This window comes from Leptopilina heterotoma, unplaced genomic scaffold (genome assembly GCF_015476425.1).
Source record: "Leptopilina heterotoma isolate Lh14 unplaced genomic scaffold, ASM1547642v1 Lhet_174, whole genome shotgun sequence".
NCBI classification, from domain to species: Eukaryota; Metazoa; Arthropoda; class Insecta; order Hymenoptera; family Figitidae; genus Leptopilina; species Leptopilina heterotoma.
In genome coordinates this window covers 281,972-300,640 of record NW_025110890.1, presented here as the reverse complement: position 1 = coordinate 300,640, position 18,669 = coordinate 281,972, and the positions used below count along the sequence as shown (strand labels likewise).

The 18,669-nt window shown below is 22.0% G+C and overlaps 1 protein-coding gene and 2 long non-coding RNA genes across 7 annotated transcripts; 1 reads left to right on the top strand and 2 right to left on the bottom strand.

The window, feature by feature from the left end:
* The first annotated feature begins 1,180 nt into the window (after nt 1–1,180).
* LOC122499739 (LIRP) lies at nt 1,181–18,222 on the top strand. Of its 4 annotated transcripts, none has more exons than XM_043608220.1 (5): nt 4,552–4,685; nt 4,941–5,386; nt 5,743–5,829; nt 15,242–15,452; nt 17,757–17,996. In XM_043608220.1, the coding sequence occupies exons 4-5, from the start codon at nt 15,242–15,244 to the stop codon at nt 17,942–17,944; spliced, it is 399 nt and encodes a 132-aa protein (XP_043464155.1). In that variant the 5' UTR covers nt 4,552–4,685; nt 4,941–5,386; nt 5,743–5,829; the 3' UTR covers nt 17,945–17,996. The 4 variants fall into 4 exon arrangements, with proteins under 4 accessions (XP_043464160.1, XP_043464157.1, XP_043464155.1 ...); XM_043608221.1 differs by having other exon boundaries at nt 4,599–4,685; nt 5,035–5,386; XM_043608225.1 differs by lacking the exons at nt 4,552–4,685; nt 4,941–5,386; nt 5,743–5,829 and adding exons at nt 1,181–1,245; nt 1,965–2,029 and having other exon boundaries at nt 17,757–18,222.
* On the bottom strand, nt 7,594–14,211 carry LOC122499741. 2 transcript variants are annotated; one of them, XR_006301374.1, is made up of 3 exons: nt 14,014–14,164; nt 12,953–13,166; nt 7,594–7,913 (listed from the first exon to the last, which is right to left on the bottom strand). It is a non-coding gene; the product is annotated as an uncharacterized LOC122499741 (long non-coding RNA). The 2 variants fall into 2 exon arrangements; XR_006301373.1 differs by lacking the exon at nt 7,594–7,913 and having other exon boundaries at nt 12,834–13,166; nt 14,014–14,211.
* LOC122499742 lies at nt 16,267–17,602 on the bottom strand. Its single transcript, XR_006301375.1, has 3 exons — nt 17,128–17,602; nt 16,620–16,693; nt 16,267–16,543 (listed from the first exon to the last, which is right to left on the bottom strand). It is a non-coding gene; the product is annotated as an uncharacterized LOC122499742 (long non-coding RNA).
* Nucleotides 18,223–18,669: the final 447 nt, after the last annotated feature.

The window sequence follows — 18,669 nt, the reverse complement described above, 5'->3', positions numbered from 1 at the left end:
ATGCAAAAACGTCAAACTGAATTAATTTCAAAAATATTGGGACAAATATTTACGTCACGAGTGTAAATTAATTACAGTGCTTGAAGGACAAGATAAAATTGGATGCATTGTATACTAAAAATATCCAACCCTGATTATTATTATCATTATTATTTTATATTTAATTAAAATTATAAAAAAATTAGTAATAATTTAAACAAAAATAATAATTTGTTACTGTTTTTGCTATTTTATTATTATTATTATTATTTTTATAATTTTTATTATGTTTTCATTCATTAAACGATTTTTTATGAATTTTTATTTATTTATATATAATTATATTTTTTTTTCTTTTTTCTAATATACAATAATTTTTCGAAAAGTGCAAAAAAATGAAAATGAAAATTGATGATAAAGAGTTCCGGGATGGATGATAAATGAATATATATATATATATACATATATATACAGTTTAAAATTATATCCTTGGTTTTGTGGGGTAGATGATATCTTTTGAAATATATATATATATATATATATATATATATATATATATATATATTATTAGCGCGAAGGTATATCCCACACAGCACCGAAACTTTCCTAAAAATTTATTAAAGATTTACTTGCAAACTTCGAAGTATTTACTTGAAAAGTTTAGTGAAAATTTTGTAAAGATTTAAATGTCCCACTTCAATAAATGTTTAGCGTGAAACTTTCCTGAAAATTTAAAAAAAAATTTCGCCTACTGTATATAGGCGAAAATTTAATTTAAATTTTCAGGAAAGTTTTAAGTTACATTTTCGCTTATAAGAAAGAAGTCGAAAATTTAATTTAAATGTTCAGGAAAGTTTTAAGTTAAATTTTTAGGAAAATTTGACTATAAACATTTATTTAAGTGGGACATTTGAATCTTTACACAATTTCCACTAAACTTTGCAAGTAAATTTTTCGAAGTTTGCAAGTAAATCTTTAATAAATTTTCAGGAAAGTTTTGGTGCTGTGTGGGTATATAATAATGAATATCGTACGGTCGACTGGACTTATAACCATCCCTCCTTTTTTTTGTTCTTAGTATATAACATTAGCCATGCAACACTTTTAAATCGACTTGACATTAACTTGAGTAAAATGTTTAATGAACACGTCTTAGCTGCTCAACATTAACCCCCATCTTCTTCAGGTTTAAAAGGGCGAAGACCAACTATTCCTTCGGCACAAGTCCTTCGTTCATTCAACGGTTATAATCTCAGTTACGCAACAGTAAGTCGATATATTATAGATTACACACACTAATTTCATTTTCATTTTTTTTCATTAAGTACTTTCTTTTCTATAATAGATCACGTTTGTTTAATTTTTTATTTTGACATACAGAACTAAAAAATTTGTTATAAAGAAAAATTCTTTGATTCGAATATAATCCATTACTTGTCAATGATCAAATGTTTACTACTTGAATCATATAAATATTTACCTGGATCAAATAAATGTTTACCTGGATCAAATAAATGTTTACTTGAAACAAATAAATGTTTACTTGAATCAGATAAATATTTACTTCAACTAAATAAATGTTTATACTTAAAGCAATAAATATTTACTTGAATTAAATGCAAATTTACTTGAATCTGATAAATATTTACTTGAATCAACTAAATACTCACTTGAATGAAATAAATGTTTACTTGAATCAGATAAATATTTACTTCAATTAAATAAATGTTTATATTTAAAGCAATAAATATTTACTTGAATTAAATACAAATTTACTTGAACCTGATAAATATTTACTTGAATCAAATAAATATTTACTTCAATTAAATAACTATGTTTATACTTAAAGCAGTAAATATTTAATTGAATTAAATACATATTTATACTTGAGAAATTTAAATCTCGATAAAACAAATTTTTTTGGCAATTTTTCGTTGTTGTAAATTTAAGCGCATAATTTAAAATCAAAATAATTTTCTTTTCAGCACAACAAAATAAGAAGACAAAAAGCTGGATTTCTTTATCCCATAGTTTGTCTTCCGATTTCTAGGTAAATAATACATTATATATTTATTGTAATTTTCCCAAAAAAATTATTTAATAAAATAATTTGCATTTCAATATTTAAAATATAAAATTTATAAAAATTATCAGAATTTAATAATTAAAATAATTTATCCCGGTTTATTTAAAAAAAAATTAATAAAATAAGTAAATATTACAATTTAAAATAAATAAATATTCTATTTCTTTAAGATTTAATTTTTAGTAAATACTAATCTTATTGTTTAAATAAAAAAAATTTACATTTAAATAATTTTGAAAACATTAATGAAGAATGAAAATAATTATTTTATCGACACGTTCAACTTTTGTGTTGAAAGTTTTTCATCGATAAATGCACAGATGTCGTGAGTGCTTCGTTTAATAATGGAAACAGTTTTTTTAAAATAAATTCTTAACATTTAACTTAAAATAAAGACTTACAGGGTGAAATATTTATCGATTTATTGATCAATATTTTATACCTGCAAGGCAATTGATTTACATGCATATATTTACGTTTATGTTTATTTGTGAAGTATATATATATATAGTAATTAAATATTGATTTTTTTCTTGTAGTAATTTTTTTGCACTTTACAAAAAAGGAAAAGACTTGCAATTTTACAAAAGTATGTCATGGGAAAAAATATAAATTTTTTAAACTTCGAGAAAAAAAGAACTTTTACTTTGAATCAGAATTTAAAATTTAAAATTATATAATATATTATGTTATTTTATATATTATATTATATTATTATATATATTATATATTATATAATATATTATATTACCTTTTTAATTGTATTATTTTATATCATATTATTTTTTCTGTTTTCAACTTTTAATTTAATAACTTTATAATAATAATAATTATGTATCTTATAATTAAAATTTTATATCATAAATTATTTAAGGGGTCGTTCACAAACTATGTCACAAAAAATTATTACATACCTATTATTATTAAAAAATTAAAATTGTTATTATTAACAAATAATTAAAATTTTTTTAATTTTCTTAAGGGCATTTGAATTATTATGATGTCACAGTTTGGGCAGAGCATGTGTTCTAAAACAGTGACGTCATAATTGCTTCAAAACCCCTTAAGAAATTTATATACAGAGAAATTTTCTTCATAAATATACAATGACATTTTATAACAAAATTTATGTAAAATTTGTCAGAAAGCAATTGAGTATTGACATAAAAAAGAAAATTTTTTTTTTTATTTTTTACCTTGTCAGAAAATGTTTTTGAATTATAAGACGAAAATTTTTGTCATCCTCTAGAGTGAACGAGTAATTTATATATTACAACCCCTTAATATGCACTTACAATTTTTTTTATTGAATTGTCACTTGAAAAAAGAGGTTTTAACCCTACTATATCTATATATACAGTTAAATTAAACAATCATTCATTCAAAATTCTATAATTATATATGCTATGTATAATACATTTTAGAAAATTCGTTTAATATATTTTTTGTATTGATTTTATTTTGCCTTTCAATCAACAAAATTAAATAAATTATCAATTAATATGTTCATTATTATATTATTATTATTATTATTATTATTTTTTTTTTTTTTTTTTTTTTTTTTTTACAAAACAAGTTTAGGAGAGGAAAAAATGATTTTATTATTATTATTATTATTATTATTGTATTATAATAAAATATAACAAATGCAAGTAACAATAATAAGATTTTTTTTAATAATTACATAGTGGCATTGAACATAAATTATTAATTTATTATTAGAATCAGATTTGTTGAGAAAAAAGTGTCATTTGTTATAAAATGTCAAAGTTGAATTATAATTTATAAACTTGTTGTTGCCTGCCTGATAAATTTTAATTATTGATAAATTTCATTGACTATTGATTCATCTTCATTAGACATCAAATATATATATAAACAAATTTTATAAACAAAATTCAATAAACAAATCACTTGTAATTGTTTAAGGAAATGAACATTTCGAGGATTTAATTATATACAAAAGAATAAGAGGGGAAAGAATTTTCACAAAAATTAAATAAAAAAAATTAATATAGTAATTACAAATTTGTTACATCAATTATATATTATTTATAAATTTGTTAAATTGATCATAAATTAATGTAGTTGATTAAACAAATTTCATAGTTAATACGCAAAAAGTAATTTTTTTTTTTAATTTAAAGAACATTTTGAAGAGATAATAAAAAAAATTTAGAAAAATTTTACAAATGGAATATTTTTGCGCCTCGTGTCAATATTAAATGATAAAATTTACAATTTTCTCTTATACAGAGAGAGAGAGAGAGAGAGAGAGAGAGAGAGAGAGAGAGAGAGAGAGAGAGAGAGAGAGAGAGAGAAAAACTCCGTCGCAAAAAATTTATATCGTTATAACGAGAGATGATGATGAGTGCGAGCTCGTAAAAAATGAAATCATCTCCTTTCTCATGAGAGATTATTTAATACACAATTCCTCTATTAGCAATTATTATATTTATTCGTACAAGAGGGAAATTTTCTCTTTTCATGATTTCAGTTTTTCTATAAATGTGCATCGCTCAGTGTTTGGCCGGTCTTCGGCCTTTACACAAAGGCTCAGGCCTCGAGACTTCGAGTCTCGATGCTGCGGATGCTGGACCCATTTCTTTTTTTTTAATTAGTAACAAATTTTTTTTTCTTTGCTCTTATAATTGTTTTTTTCTTCATAAAAAGATATTCGTCAAAAAATATTTAAAAAAAAAAAAAAAAAAAAAAATTTACTACGTTATAATAAATAATAAATTTAATAATAAATAATTATATAATATGAATTTTAATAATAATCATTCTATTATTATTAATATTCATATTATATTATTATCAGTATTTATATTATATTATACATAATATTATATATTTTTTATTATTAATTCAGATTATTAAATTTGCTCGGAAAATTTCCCAAAAAAAGAGGATAATTTTTTTAAATTGCTTTTCATTATAAAAAAAATTATTCGTCGAAAAAACAGAGAGACAGTTGAGAAAAAATTATTTTTTGACAACTTGGAAGATCAGTATAAATGTGTACCAGAAGAGAAAAAATTTTTTTCAAAAGTCTTGAAGAATATCTGATGAAAAAAAAAGTTTTTAAACACTTTTTTGGGACGATTGAAGAAACAATCGGTCCACGGCATCCAAATTGTTATACACTTGCCTTTTAAAGTTTTTAAAAATAAAATATTTTTTTTTGTTGAAAAATTTTTTTTTTGAATTTTTTTTTAAAATTGTTTATAATATTACGTGCGTGGCTGTGATATTTCAAAGTGATAATTAGCTACTAATTTTTTGGTCAATTTGCTACGTTAATCTGTGTGAAAGAGGGTGAGTTTTCTTTTTTTTTATAAAAAAAAAAATGATTCACTAGTTTGTCTTTTTTTCAATTTTGAAATATTAAGATAAATAATTGTAAACAAATTTATTAAAATTGTTTTCTTTTTTAAATTGAAATTTTGAAAATTTATTATATTTTATAATATTTCAAACTTTTATTATTATTTTTAATAAAAAAAATTTTATTTTTATTTCAAATTTTCAAAATTTTTTTTACTTCAAAATTTCAAATTGATTTAAAAATAATAGTGAATAAGAAGTTGTTTTTTCAATAAACAACGATTGGTAAATTTCAAAAATAGAATAATTTTTTTCGTAATGTAAATTAAATCCAACTTTTCTTTTAGAGAGTTGGAACAACATTTTCATATATAGAGACAAGGAACATTTTTTTGGAAATTCTTCAAAAACTGCACCACAAAAGTACAAAACTGGTGAGAGATAAATATTTAAAAATCGTTTAAAAAAGAATTAATAAAAATTTTTTTTTTATACTTTTTGAAGTATTTTTTTATTTCTTAAATAATTTAAAATAGTTTTTCTAAACAATTAAGCAATTATTTAATTATATTTCTTCTATAATTTCGTCGTACAATTAAAAATAAATTTGTTTTTCAATATTAAAAATAATATACTTCTAATATTTTTAATACTTTTGATTTATATTTTTAATATTTTTGATATTTTTAATTTTGAAAAAATTTTTTTTCATAAAAACATTTTATTTTAAGGATATTTGAACCATTATGGCGTCACAGCTTTAAAATACATGCTTTGCACAAACTGTGACGTCATAATGGTTCAAATTGCCCTTAAAAAAGGAAATATCAGCGAATAGAAATTAATTTTTTTTTAAATTAATGGAGAATAAAAAAATATTCAAGTAAAAAATATTATAAAATTCTATATAGAATTTTCTGACATTCTTATTAAAAATTTAAAAAGGAAATGATAGAATTATAGAGAAAGTAAATTAATCATTTTGCTCAATAAATTGCCATAGATTTGCTTTTTAATAATTAAAATCTATATACATAATAATGAGAAAACTGGAACATCGACAAAAAAAAAATTCTAATCATCTTTGTACCACTTAAGAGCTGCCACAAGATCGATATTAATATTACAAATATAATGCAAAGTGCTTTATATTGAATAAAAGAAAAAAAAGTATACTGAATCAGAGATATCTCTTAAAAATTACAATAGAAACTTTATAAATGACAATCAATCAATGTCAATAACAAAAAATTTATTTCTCTTTCAAAGCGGTTTTTCCTTATTTTTGATTTTTAATAGTTTTTTTATTTACTCAAAAAATCTTCTATTAGAAAAATTTCAATTTTGTGTGTTTTAAAAGACACTACTAAAACAATAATTGAAAGAATTTTTTCATCCTCCGTGAATCTAGAAAGAAAAAAATATTTATTTGACCTTTCGCAATAACAGCTTTGGTATTTTAACTGGAGGATGTAATTTAACAATTATTGTTTCAAAAAAAAAACTAATTCACTTCCTCGTTGAATTTTACGTTCTTGAGAAACGAAAAAAATTCTGTTATTAAAAGAAAAATTTAGGTCAATGTTAATTGGCAAAAGTAGTTCATTTACTGTCAACATTACAAATTTATTAAATTTGTTTTATTTATTTTTTAAAAAGTTAAATTTAATAATTTAAGAAAAATTTATATTTTATTTGTTTAAATTAATAATATAATTATACAATATTAATATAATTATTATTAATTATATTATTAATATTAATTAATTAATATTATTAATATTAATATGATATTATAATATTATATATTAATAATAATATAATTTTTATTATGAAATAAGAAAATTTAATTCTATTAGCGTGAATGAGAAAAGAAAGAAACATCACTATGGAAAATAGTGAAAAAACTGCGCGCGCAACAGTCGAGGGGTGGGGATAAAACAACGTGATTGGTTAAGCAAGGGATAGAAAAGAAAACAAGTATATCACTCTCCTTTCCTACCCCATGAATTTTGTTCATAAACGATGTTGAGGAATTCCATTTATATTTGGAACTTAATTCTAATTCGGTATCGATAATAAAAAATTAAAATAGTTTATTTAAAAAATAAAATAAATTTATTTCACTTTTATGATACTTTTTTTTTTAATTAACCATAATAATATAAATATACTTATTTTTAAATAATAACATTTTTTGTATTTTCTTCTTCATTTTTTTTTACATTTTTACATTTGCCGCCTAAATTATAGAATATCTTTAATTTTCTCAACAGTATTCAGAGTACTCATAATGTGTACAACCTTGTCTGCAACATGGATGTATGCTATCAATAAGGAATTCTTTGTATTTTAAGTAATTATCAGTTCCACCGCAAATAATTTCTAGCATATCTAATATATTCCTCCCACAAATTTTAGCAATCGTCCGATATCCAAAGGATATTGTGAATGAAGAAGTCAAAATTATGGCAAAAAATGCAAATGCAAAAATTGTTTTTGTTCTTTGGTAACTCATCTGAAAAAACGAAAAAAATTAATACAGATACATTCAAAATTTTGTTCGGTAATAAAATTTTCAATTTCTCTTAGATTAATTTAAAAAAAAAAGTAAGAAAAATAAATAAATTTAATTTTTATTAATTGTGTTCTTTATTTACTTTTGTTTTCAAATATAAAAATTTTATTGAATTAGCGACAGTAAAGTTAGAGACGAGCGTCATTATTTGTTATTATTGGAAAAAGAGATGGTAAAAACGGCGCGCAGAATAGTTCTCGGAATCGCTATCCCTACTCTACTAAGTGTTGCGCGCGCAAGTCTTCTTCAAGACCGAATAACGCTACTCACTCTTTTTAACATTTATACCCCTCTAATAATGAATACTTTACACAATATAAAATTTATAAATAATTAATTTTTATAAATAATATCTATACATAAAAAAGACTATTTCAATTTATAAAATTATATAATATTTGAAAAAAATACTATGATCAACAACATAAAATTATTTTTATTTTCACATTATTTTAGACTAATTAATAGATTCAACTATTATGATATTCTATATATTGTTTGTTAAATTCTAATTAAATAATATAATTTAATAATACTTTCTATATGAAGTTTGTAATCTTTTAAAAAAATTTTTAAATTAATAAAACTTACCTTTTGATATAATAAAATGTGTAAAATTAGTTGATTATACTTTTTTCATGTAACTAAATTCTCTATTGATTGCTATTTTGTCTTTGGATCAAAAAAATGGTTCGTCGTTTATTAAATACACCAACATGAATGCATTTATTTATTTAATTGATAAGTTAAGAATAGTACCTAATTTATATATTAATAATATATAATGCGCAACATGAATAAATTTTTGCGCAATGTATAAACAGATTGTAAACACTAAAATTAGTTTAAAATTGAATTTTAATTTCTAATTAGATTTACATTAATGAAATACAATGAAAAAAATTATGAAATTGAATATTTATTTTATTCTTATAGATATTTGTTAAACATTCTAAAGTTCTTTTACTAATGTATTTGAATTGTTAGCGATAGTTTTCTACATTATTCTTTAAATTTAAAAATAAAATTTCTTACAATATTGTAATATTGTAAGAAACTTTTTTTTTAAATTTATATAATTTTTCAATTATTACTTATTATTAATTACTGCTTCTTATTAATGCAAGCAAACTTTTAAATTATTATTATTATTAAATTATTATTATTATTAATATTATTATTATTGTATAAGTATGAATTCCTATATATTATTATTATTATTCACTATCAGCTAAATAATTTACAGGTTTATTGTTCCTATTTATTTTAAAAGTATAGGTTTCTAATTGTTATTTATTAATAATTATTACTTTTTATTAGTGCAAGTAACTATTGAATTAAATTATTAATTTTAATATTCTTTATTTATTTAAATTATTTACATCTTTTTTACTCATTTTAGAATTTAAAAATTGAGTCCTTGAAAAGTTAGCGTCGACTTTGATCGTCAGAAATAAATTTTTTTTTGGCAAAATCGAAAAGAATTAGAATTTTAATTTTTAATTTAACGACATCGTGACGTTTTTTTCGGTTACAATTAAAAAAAAAGAAATTTTCAATAAATTATAAAGGAATATAGTGTATTTTGTACTTGAATGTTTGGGTAGAAAAAAACGCAAATGTGTAAAGAAGGCAAAAAGAGTGGGGATAGCGATTCAAATAACCAATCATCACGCAAAGAGTGGAGGGGCAAATGCGCCAGTGATTGGCTACCCCCACTCTTCGCGCATCGCAATTTTCCCAGAATTATCAAGGCCCTATTCCCAGAAAACTTTATTTTATCTATCACAAAATATTTAGAAAAAAATTCTTCTTCATTGATATCTTTTATGGCCTAATTTTTTTCATGTCTTAATCACAATATGAATTATGAAATTTTTTAAAATTAAAAATATAACATCGAGAGTAAAAATTTTCATCTTCTGAGTAAATTGAAAGCAAACGGAAAACTTAATATCAATGATGCATATTAAACTTGAGGCTAATGTATTTCGAGTGATAAAAGTTTTTATTTATAATTATAAATGGATAAGGAAATGAAAAAGTCGAATAATCCTCTCACTCATTAAGCACTGTTGCCAGGAAAGTGCACTCACATCGCAAGAAAAACCTCGCCAGTGTCCCTTATATCAAAGTAATTAAATTATTCTTTTTTTTAATTATAATTTGATAGTCTCGGATCAAGTGGAGCTTTTTATAAGTTTCTTTTTTATTTATTTTTACAAAAAATATTTTTATTATAGTAATAGTGTTATTGTATATAAAAATAAAGTTTTGTAGAGGGGGGAGGGGGTGGAAAGCAACAATGACCTCCTCCACGGAAAACCAAGACTTCAGTGGAGGGAAATAATGAGGTAGTGTCGAGGGAAACAATGGATCATCAAAAGTGATGATTGGAGCGTCACTATTTTTAGATATCATTCTTCTAAATATAAATATTGCAAAGGAGTAAATTTCTCTCCAATATAGTTCTTACTATTGCTCTAGGCACATATAATATAAAATTTTAATGCGAGGAAAATTTGCATCTGCTTTGTCTCCAAAAGAATGAACTTTTGTTTACATTGAGATTTTATTTGAAAAGTTGCGGATAGTTTTTAAATACAAAATTTAAATATATATTAATTAAAAAAAATTATTTCATAAAAAATTTGCATCTGCTTTGTCTCCAAAAGAATGAACTTTTGTTTACATTGAGATTTTATTTAAAAAGTTGCGGATAGTTTTTAAATACAAAATTTAAATATATTAATTAAAAAAAATTATTTCTTAAAAAATTTGCATCTGCTTTGTCTCCAAAAGAATGAACTTTTGTTTACATTGAGATTTTATTTAAAAAGTTGCTGATAGTTTTTAAATACAAAATTTAAATATATTAATTAAAAAAAATTATTTTTTAAAAAATATGAAATTTTCAGGGTTCGAACCAGTGAAAGTTCTTCTTTAAATCAATAATTTTTAATATTTTTCGAAAAAGTTCTTTGACAATTTTCAAAAATCCATCTGTTTACAATTCAATTTTACGAAATTTTAATTATTCGAAAATTCTTCAATTAAGGGGATTTGAACCTTGATGACGTCACAGTTTGTGCAAAGCATTAGTTTTAAATCTGTGACGTCATCATGGTTCAAATGCCCTTAAATACCTATACCTATATTAGAAAATAACAACTTCAAAAAATTTCAAAAACAATTCAATTAAACCTTTTGAAAAAAATTAATTTCACATAATTGTTAGTTAAAAATATAAAAAATTTAGATTTTCAAAGATTTTAATTTGAAACTTATTTAGAATTCAATTATTTCTAAAAATTCTATGCTATAATGCTTTTAATATTCGATTATTATCTATAAAATTTTAACTAAAATTCATTTTTAAATCAATTTTTATTAAAAAAATTCAACGGAATTCAATTATTTAAGTACAAAAATTAATAACTTATTGAATAATTGAATGTTTCTTTAAATTAAATTCTCATAAAGAATTTTATCAACAAATTTTTAAGAATAATTAAATTTTTCGAGGAATTCGATTAAAATTGTACGTATGTATTAAAAATAATTGGAATTCTGCCAATGAGTTTTATTATTTACGAAAATAATTGAAATTTTCGCAAAAATTTTATCAAAATTTTTTAAAATAATTAAATTGATAGGAAGGACTTTATAAAAATCATTTTAAATAATTGATTTTTTTCGAAAAATTTTTATGAAAATTGTGTTTGAAAAGAATTAAATTCTTGTGAAAATTTGATTATTTATGAAAATAATAGAATTGTTGCAAAAAAAATTTGCAAATCATTGAATTTATGAAAAGATTTTTATCAAAAAATTTGATAATAGTTTAATTTCTTCGAAGAATTTTATTATTTATGTATATAATTGAATTTTTGGGAAAATTTTATTAAAATTTTTGAAAATTCTAATTTAATTCATTTGAAGAATATTTTTGAATTTTTTTTTTTTAAATGGAGTTTCTTTAATAATTTTAATTGAAAATTTTGAAAGAAATTGAATTTTATATGAACAATTATTTCTTTCAAGTTTTTATAAAATAATCGTGTTTCTTAATAATTGAAATTAAACATTTAATTCTTGAATTTTATTTAAATGTTTAGAAAATAATTGAATTCTTTCGAAAAATTTCTTTAATTTATTGAATACAATCGAATTTTTTTAATGATTGTATTGAAAATAATTGAATTCCTGAAAAGAATTTTATTATTTATGGAAAATAATTGAAAATTGTTTTTGTATCGAAAGGATTTATTAACGTTTTAGAAAATAATTGAACTATTTCGAAAAATGTTATTAAAAACTTTTTTATAAATATAATATATTAAATTATTAAAATTTTTGAAAATAATTGAATTTCAGAGAAGAATTTAATTATTTCTAAAGATAATTGGAATTTTAATAAGAATTGAGGGTCCCAATCAAAGAACCGGTTATACGTTTTTGAGACTCAAAATTCTCGACTTCTAAATAAAAAAAGAATTTAAAATTTTAATTTCTTGAAAACATTTTGTATTGGTATAAAGATTACCAAAATGTTTCTTAAAACATTGAGATTAAAAACAGTTTATTTTTTTATTTACAGGGCAATAATTTCGAGCTTAAAAAAATTATAACCGGTTCTTTGATTGGGACCCTCAATTTTAAAAAATTTTTTACCATGATTGAATTTTTGCAAAAAAATTTTATTACTTTTGAAAATAATTGAATTTTTGCAAGTATTTGGAACTTTTCAAAAATTCTCCAAATTATATTGTTAAATTTACAAACTTTTATTGCTTTTTCAATCGAATTGCGGAATTTTTTTTAAAAGCAGGACACCATATAATAATATGTATAAACTTATTTTTAAATTGAACACTAACATTTTTTGGCTTTTTATTTTTTTTTCTACATTTTTACATAAAATATATTATACATTTAATTTTCTCAACAGTAAACAAGGTATTCCAAATGTGTACAACCTTTTTTGCAACATGGATGTTTAACATCTTCAAGCTCGACTTTGTTGTCTAAGTATTTAATACTATAACCGCAAATAATTTGTAGTACATCTAACATATTCATTCCACAAGATTTAGCAGCGTTCGGAAATCCAAAGGATATTTTGAATGAAGAAGTCAAAAATATCGCAAAAAGTGCGAATGCAAAAATTGTTTTTGTTCTTTGGTAACTCATCTAAAAAAAAGCGAAAAAAATTAAAACACACGGTCTAAATTTTTCTTTAATAAAATTTCATCTATTTCTATAAAATAAAATAGTAAACAATTTTATAAATTATACGATAAATAAACAATGTATAAATTTTTTATTATTGTTATTGATGAAAAAATTTAAGTGTAATTCTTTCTCTTAATCATTTTTAACTTTTATGTTTTTTATCTGTTTTGAAAGTTTTTCACGTTTTATGAATTTTATTTATTTTCAATCTCTTTTATAGATTTAATATTTTTTATTAATTATTATTAATTTCTATTTTACATTAATTTTATTAATTATGTTCACTTTGAGCGTTATTTATTTACTTTTTCAAATATAAAATTTTATTGAATTAGCAACAGTAAAGCTAGAGATGAGCATCTTTATTGGAGAAAAGGATGCGCGCGCAGAATATTTCTCGGAATCGCTATCCCCACTCTGCTAACTGTTGCGCGCGCAAGTCCTCTTCAAGGCCGAATAACGCTACTCACTCTTTTTAATATTTACCCCTTTAATAATTAATACTCTATACAATATAAAATTTATAAATAATATTTATACATAACAAAATAATTTCTATTTATAAATTTAAATAATATTTTAATAAAATACTCAACAACATATTATTTTTACATTATTTTTTTAATTCAATAAATTGCTTATAATGATTTCTAATCAGGTTTTTTTTAGAGTTAATCACTTTTCGATATCTACTATTCAATTATTATGAATTATATTCTATATTGTTTTTTAAAATTCTAATTAAATAGTAATTTAATAATAATTTCTATAATATTTGTAATTTTTTAAAATTATTAAAACTCACCTTATTTGATAGTGAAATGTGGAAAATTAGTTCCTTATACTTTTTTCGTATATTTTTCTTAATTTTTTCTTTTGATTACTCTTTTGTCTTTGAACGAAAATATGTTTCGTCGTTTTTTTAAATATACCATCATGAATGCATTTATTTATTTAATTGATAAGTTATGAATAGTAATTTATTGTATAAGGTATATGTACAGAGAACTATAATGCGTAACATGAATACATTTTTTCGCAAACATATGTTTTATAAACAGATCGCAAACACTAAAAGTATTATTATTTGAAATTCGAATTTCTAATTGTATTTATATTAATAAAATACAATAATGGAAAGTAATAAAATTGAATATTTTTTTCATATTTATAGATATTTGTTAAACAGTGGAATGTTTTTTTTTGTTACAAGTGTATTTAAATTGTTTGTGATAGTTTATACTACATTATTCTTTTATATAACATGTATGTAGGAAATTTTTTTTTAATTTATATAATTTTTCAAAATTTTATGAGAACAATTTGCATCTGCTTTTTTGTCTCTACAGGAATGAATTTTGTTCACATTGAGATTTTATTTGAAGAGATGCGAATATAGTTTTATTGTTCATTTTTAAAATGTTTCAGGGTGTTTTAACTCATTAAGCAATAAAGAAATTAAAAATTTGTTATTTTATAGATATTCATTTAGTATATATAGATATTTCTTTTATTGAAGATAGTCTTTGAAATTTACGTTTTTTTTAAAAAAAAGTTTTATATAATACAGTAAATTATGTATATCTTTTTATTTCAAACAATTTCAAATAAATGTTTATCTTTATGGAACAATATTAATTAATTTATCTAATGGAAAATTTTTTGTATGTCTGGAAAGATTTTTCTTGAAATTTTTTTTATATTTGATAAGAAAATATTTCAAAAATTAGATAATTTAAAAAAATTAATCTGATTATGTAAAAATTTGATTAAAAAATAATTAATTTGATATTGTAAATATTAAAAAAAAATTAATAGTTATTTGGTTATAAAATTAATTAATAATTGCATAACAGGCCTAATGAGAGGAGAAGGGGTAAATTAATATGATGACAATGCTTTACTGAATACAAAAAACCATTAGGTTAAGATATGAAAATAAATTCTTAAAATTGTAGAAAATTTTCAATTATAGAAATTATGTAAAAATAAAATTTTTAAAAATTAAATATTGCTTTTTATTTTGTTAATAGATGTCCACGCATCGGTTATACGTTCTAGTGACACTCGTGCTTGCTGCGTCGCTTATAATTCCGCAATTGGTTAAAGCTCAATTGGATCTCTTTCAACATGTTCAGAAACGATCAGGAATGAATAAACATTATTGTGGAAAACATCTTTCGAATGCTTTGCAACTCATGTGCAATGGTCAATATAATTCAATGTTTAAAAAGAGCGGTCAAGGTTTGTTCTACTTTTTTTTCTATTTCTATATTTTTGCTTTGTTCATCATCCCCACACTACACATAAATATGAAAAAATTTATCCCTTTCTACAGTATCATATTTAATTAACAATCAAACAAACAATTAACAGAAAATTTACAAAAGGTCAACTACTTATGTATTTCTGTAAATAAATTGGCCCTATTTCAAATCGATAAAATACCTCTTCCAGAAACGTCAATTAAAGCCTGAACTATGCAAAATATAAGAGGACAACATAATATTAATTTCTTGATAAACTTAAAAGAAAAAGAATTTTTCTTTAATGATATGACGTACATTACTGTCGAAGGTTGAACCAAATTTCAACGGTCTTAAACATTTCAATCAAAATTTACCAGAAGTAGTACTCTATCATTTGAACATTGATTCTCGCAATATGGTTTTGTGGATTTAACACGTTTTAATCATTACCTTAAAAATTACCACGTGACATTTAGTGATCAGCTATGGATGAATAAATACTTTGTCTTTCCGAAAATTGTCCTACGTTGTCCCACTGATTTCAAAGAAAGTCCTATATCAAATTCTATTAAAATTGATTATTAAAAATTGTTTCTAATCCAATAAGAATTTTTGATCAAAATGCTATCAAATCCTATATATCGAAAAATGATCGAAAGTTCTTTCCCATTGTATCCAATATTTTAAAGTAAATTCTATAAAATTCTGTCAAAATTGATTATTAAAAATTGTTTCCAATCGAATAAGATGTTTTGATTAAATCCTATCAAATCATATATATAAAAAAATGATCAAAAGTTCTTTCCTATTGTATCCAATGGTTGAAAGAAAATTCTATCAAATTTTATCAAAATTAATTATTAAAAATTGAATCCAATCCAATAAGATTTTTAATGAAAATTCGATGCTTTTCATATATCTTCATCGTTGTTGTTAAACTCTAAACATTCAAGATGATCCTTTTCTCCTGAATTATCTTCTAAATGATCTGTAATATTATCAACAAGTTGTAGATCATCTTGCAAATCTTCATCATTTAATTCTGTATTTAAATATTCTTCTCCGTAATCGCATTCTTTTCTTTATCTACAAAAGTATAATTATTTATTCAAACTTTTAGAAATTTCTTTTTTTAAAAACGCAATGAAAAATGTATGTTTACCTTCATTTCCTATTATATATTCTGTAATTTTTGAAGATTTTGTGAGACATATAATTTGAAACTTTTACTTTCTCCTGTAATATTTTCTTATTAAATATTTTCAAAATTAATCTTTTAATAACAATTTACTGCGATATGTTTTTTAATTATATTAAAAATTATAAAAATAATGTATTTAAATATATTTTCTAAACTTATTTCAATATACTATATATATAATCCTTTTTTTCATTTAAATTAAAAATGAGAAATTAATCGATAAAATGTTTAATAAAATTTTTGAATTATAATGTTTTATTTGATATTATTTTATAAATGATCTCCGTCCATAAGCGATTTACAAGAATTTAAAATACACACATACAATCAACATACACTAATACTATGTATACACACAGACGTAATAAAATTTGTAATAATAGTAATTAATCATCATAATAGTTATTAGGTTTTTTTTTATCATTAGAGTGAATTTTACTTGATAGGAGTTTTATAGATGTCAACTTACGATGTTTTAAATTTTGACATTATATCGTTGATCAGGCTGCAGGAGTTAATATGTATGTTCATCAGTTGTCCGCTTAATTAACACCTCAAAGATCGTGACACAATCGAGGGGATTGGAGATTACATTTTTCCTTATTTCGTAGAATTTACAAAAACAACACTGCAATAATTGTTTCAATGATGATACGAATATAAATTTTTTTTAAGTTTTCATACTTTTCTCTAACAAGTTTGATATGCAAATGAATGGAATTGACAAAATCTAAGGATCAAGCCCCTCTCTCCACAATTCCCACCTATCTTTATTATCAATCGCGAAGCAGTTGTGCTTAGGCATCAACTATCGTCGATTGTGGAAAAACCGTTAATTTAAATGCCAAAAGTAACCAAGGTTGGGTTGCTTTTTCAAATAACGGCCATTATACTGAACTTAGAAATTTATTAAATTCCTAAAAATTTTACTTATTTAAGAAATAAACGGGACGAGAGACAAGTTATTATCCATAATAACATTAAATTAATAATAAATTATTATTATTATATTAAGGTGATATATTATTATTAATTTTATAATAAAAATAATAATATATATAGGTATCTAACAAAAATATTTTCTTTTTTCTTCCACAGAAATGGAGATAGACGAGACGCCATTTGCCTATGATGAATTGTATCCATTCAGATCCAGACAAAGTGCAAACGCAATGATTGGTAGATTTGGCGGTGGTCGATTTAGAAGATATTCACGCGGTGTCCACGACGAGTGTTGCGCAAAACCATGTAGTCTCGAAGAATTAACCAGCTATTGTGGCCTTTAAGGCAAATTATATGTCATGTTCATTATTAATAATAACAACAATTCTTTCTATATATTAACTTCTTTCACTTCAAAAAAAAACTTCCAATTCGTGTTTCAAGATATGCACGATGATAAATTAATAAACTGCATAACGAGCATTGCCCGTATATTATGATATATATATATAAATAAATAGATCAAAATAAAACAAAGTCAAACTTATATCTATAATCGAGAGTAGGTATAAGACAAAAAGAACTAACTAAATATATTTAATAAACGTGTAGATAATATTAATATTCAATTTCTTTCTATACAACCCCACGAATAGAATAGAACAAATCTCAACCGCCATATTGGATCAACCATTTTGAGTTTTTTAAAATTGTTTAGTTCACATCAGACGATCGGTAATTTTAGAAAGAAAATTTTGTTCTAATCTTTCAAAATATGATTTCTTTTTATTTATTGTTTATTTCTATTTCCACTAAAAGAGTATTTTTATTCGTTATCTTTTATTCTAAAAATGTCTCTGTAGATAATTTTTTTTCTCTTCTAATATCTGTATAAATAAGGAAAAAAAAATATAAGAATTGTCTAACTTTATAAATGCCCTTGAATTAATGATTATAATTACTTATCAACAAAACGATAGAATCGCAAGTGTTCATCGTACTAGTAACGTGTCAAATCATGATACGCGCTCTGCACGAAAGGGACACATTTCATTTTTTACTCTTTTTT

What these genes read in the sequence shown, in the direction of transcription:
- LOC122499739 (XM_043608225.1), top strand. Translation starts at nt 15,242, where the DNA reads ATGTCCACGCATCGGTTATACGTTCTAGTGACACTCGTGCTTGCTGCG. An exon ending in GTTTAAAAAGAGCGGTCAAG is followed by an intron (nt 15,453 to 17,756) that starts GTTTGTTCTACT and finishes TTTCTTCCACAG; the next exon opens with AAATGGAGATAGACGAGACG.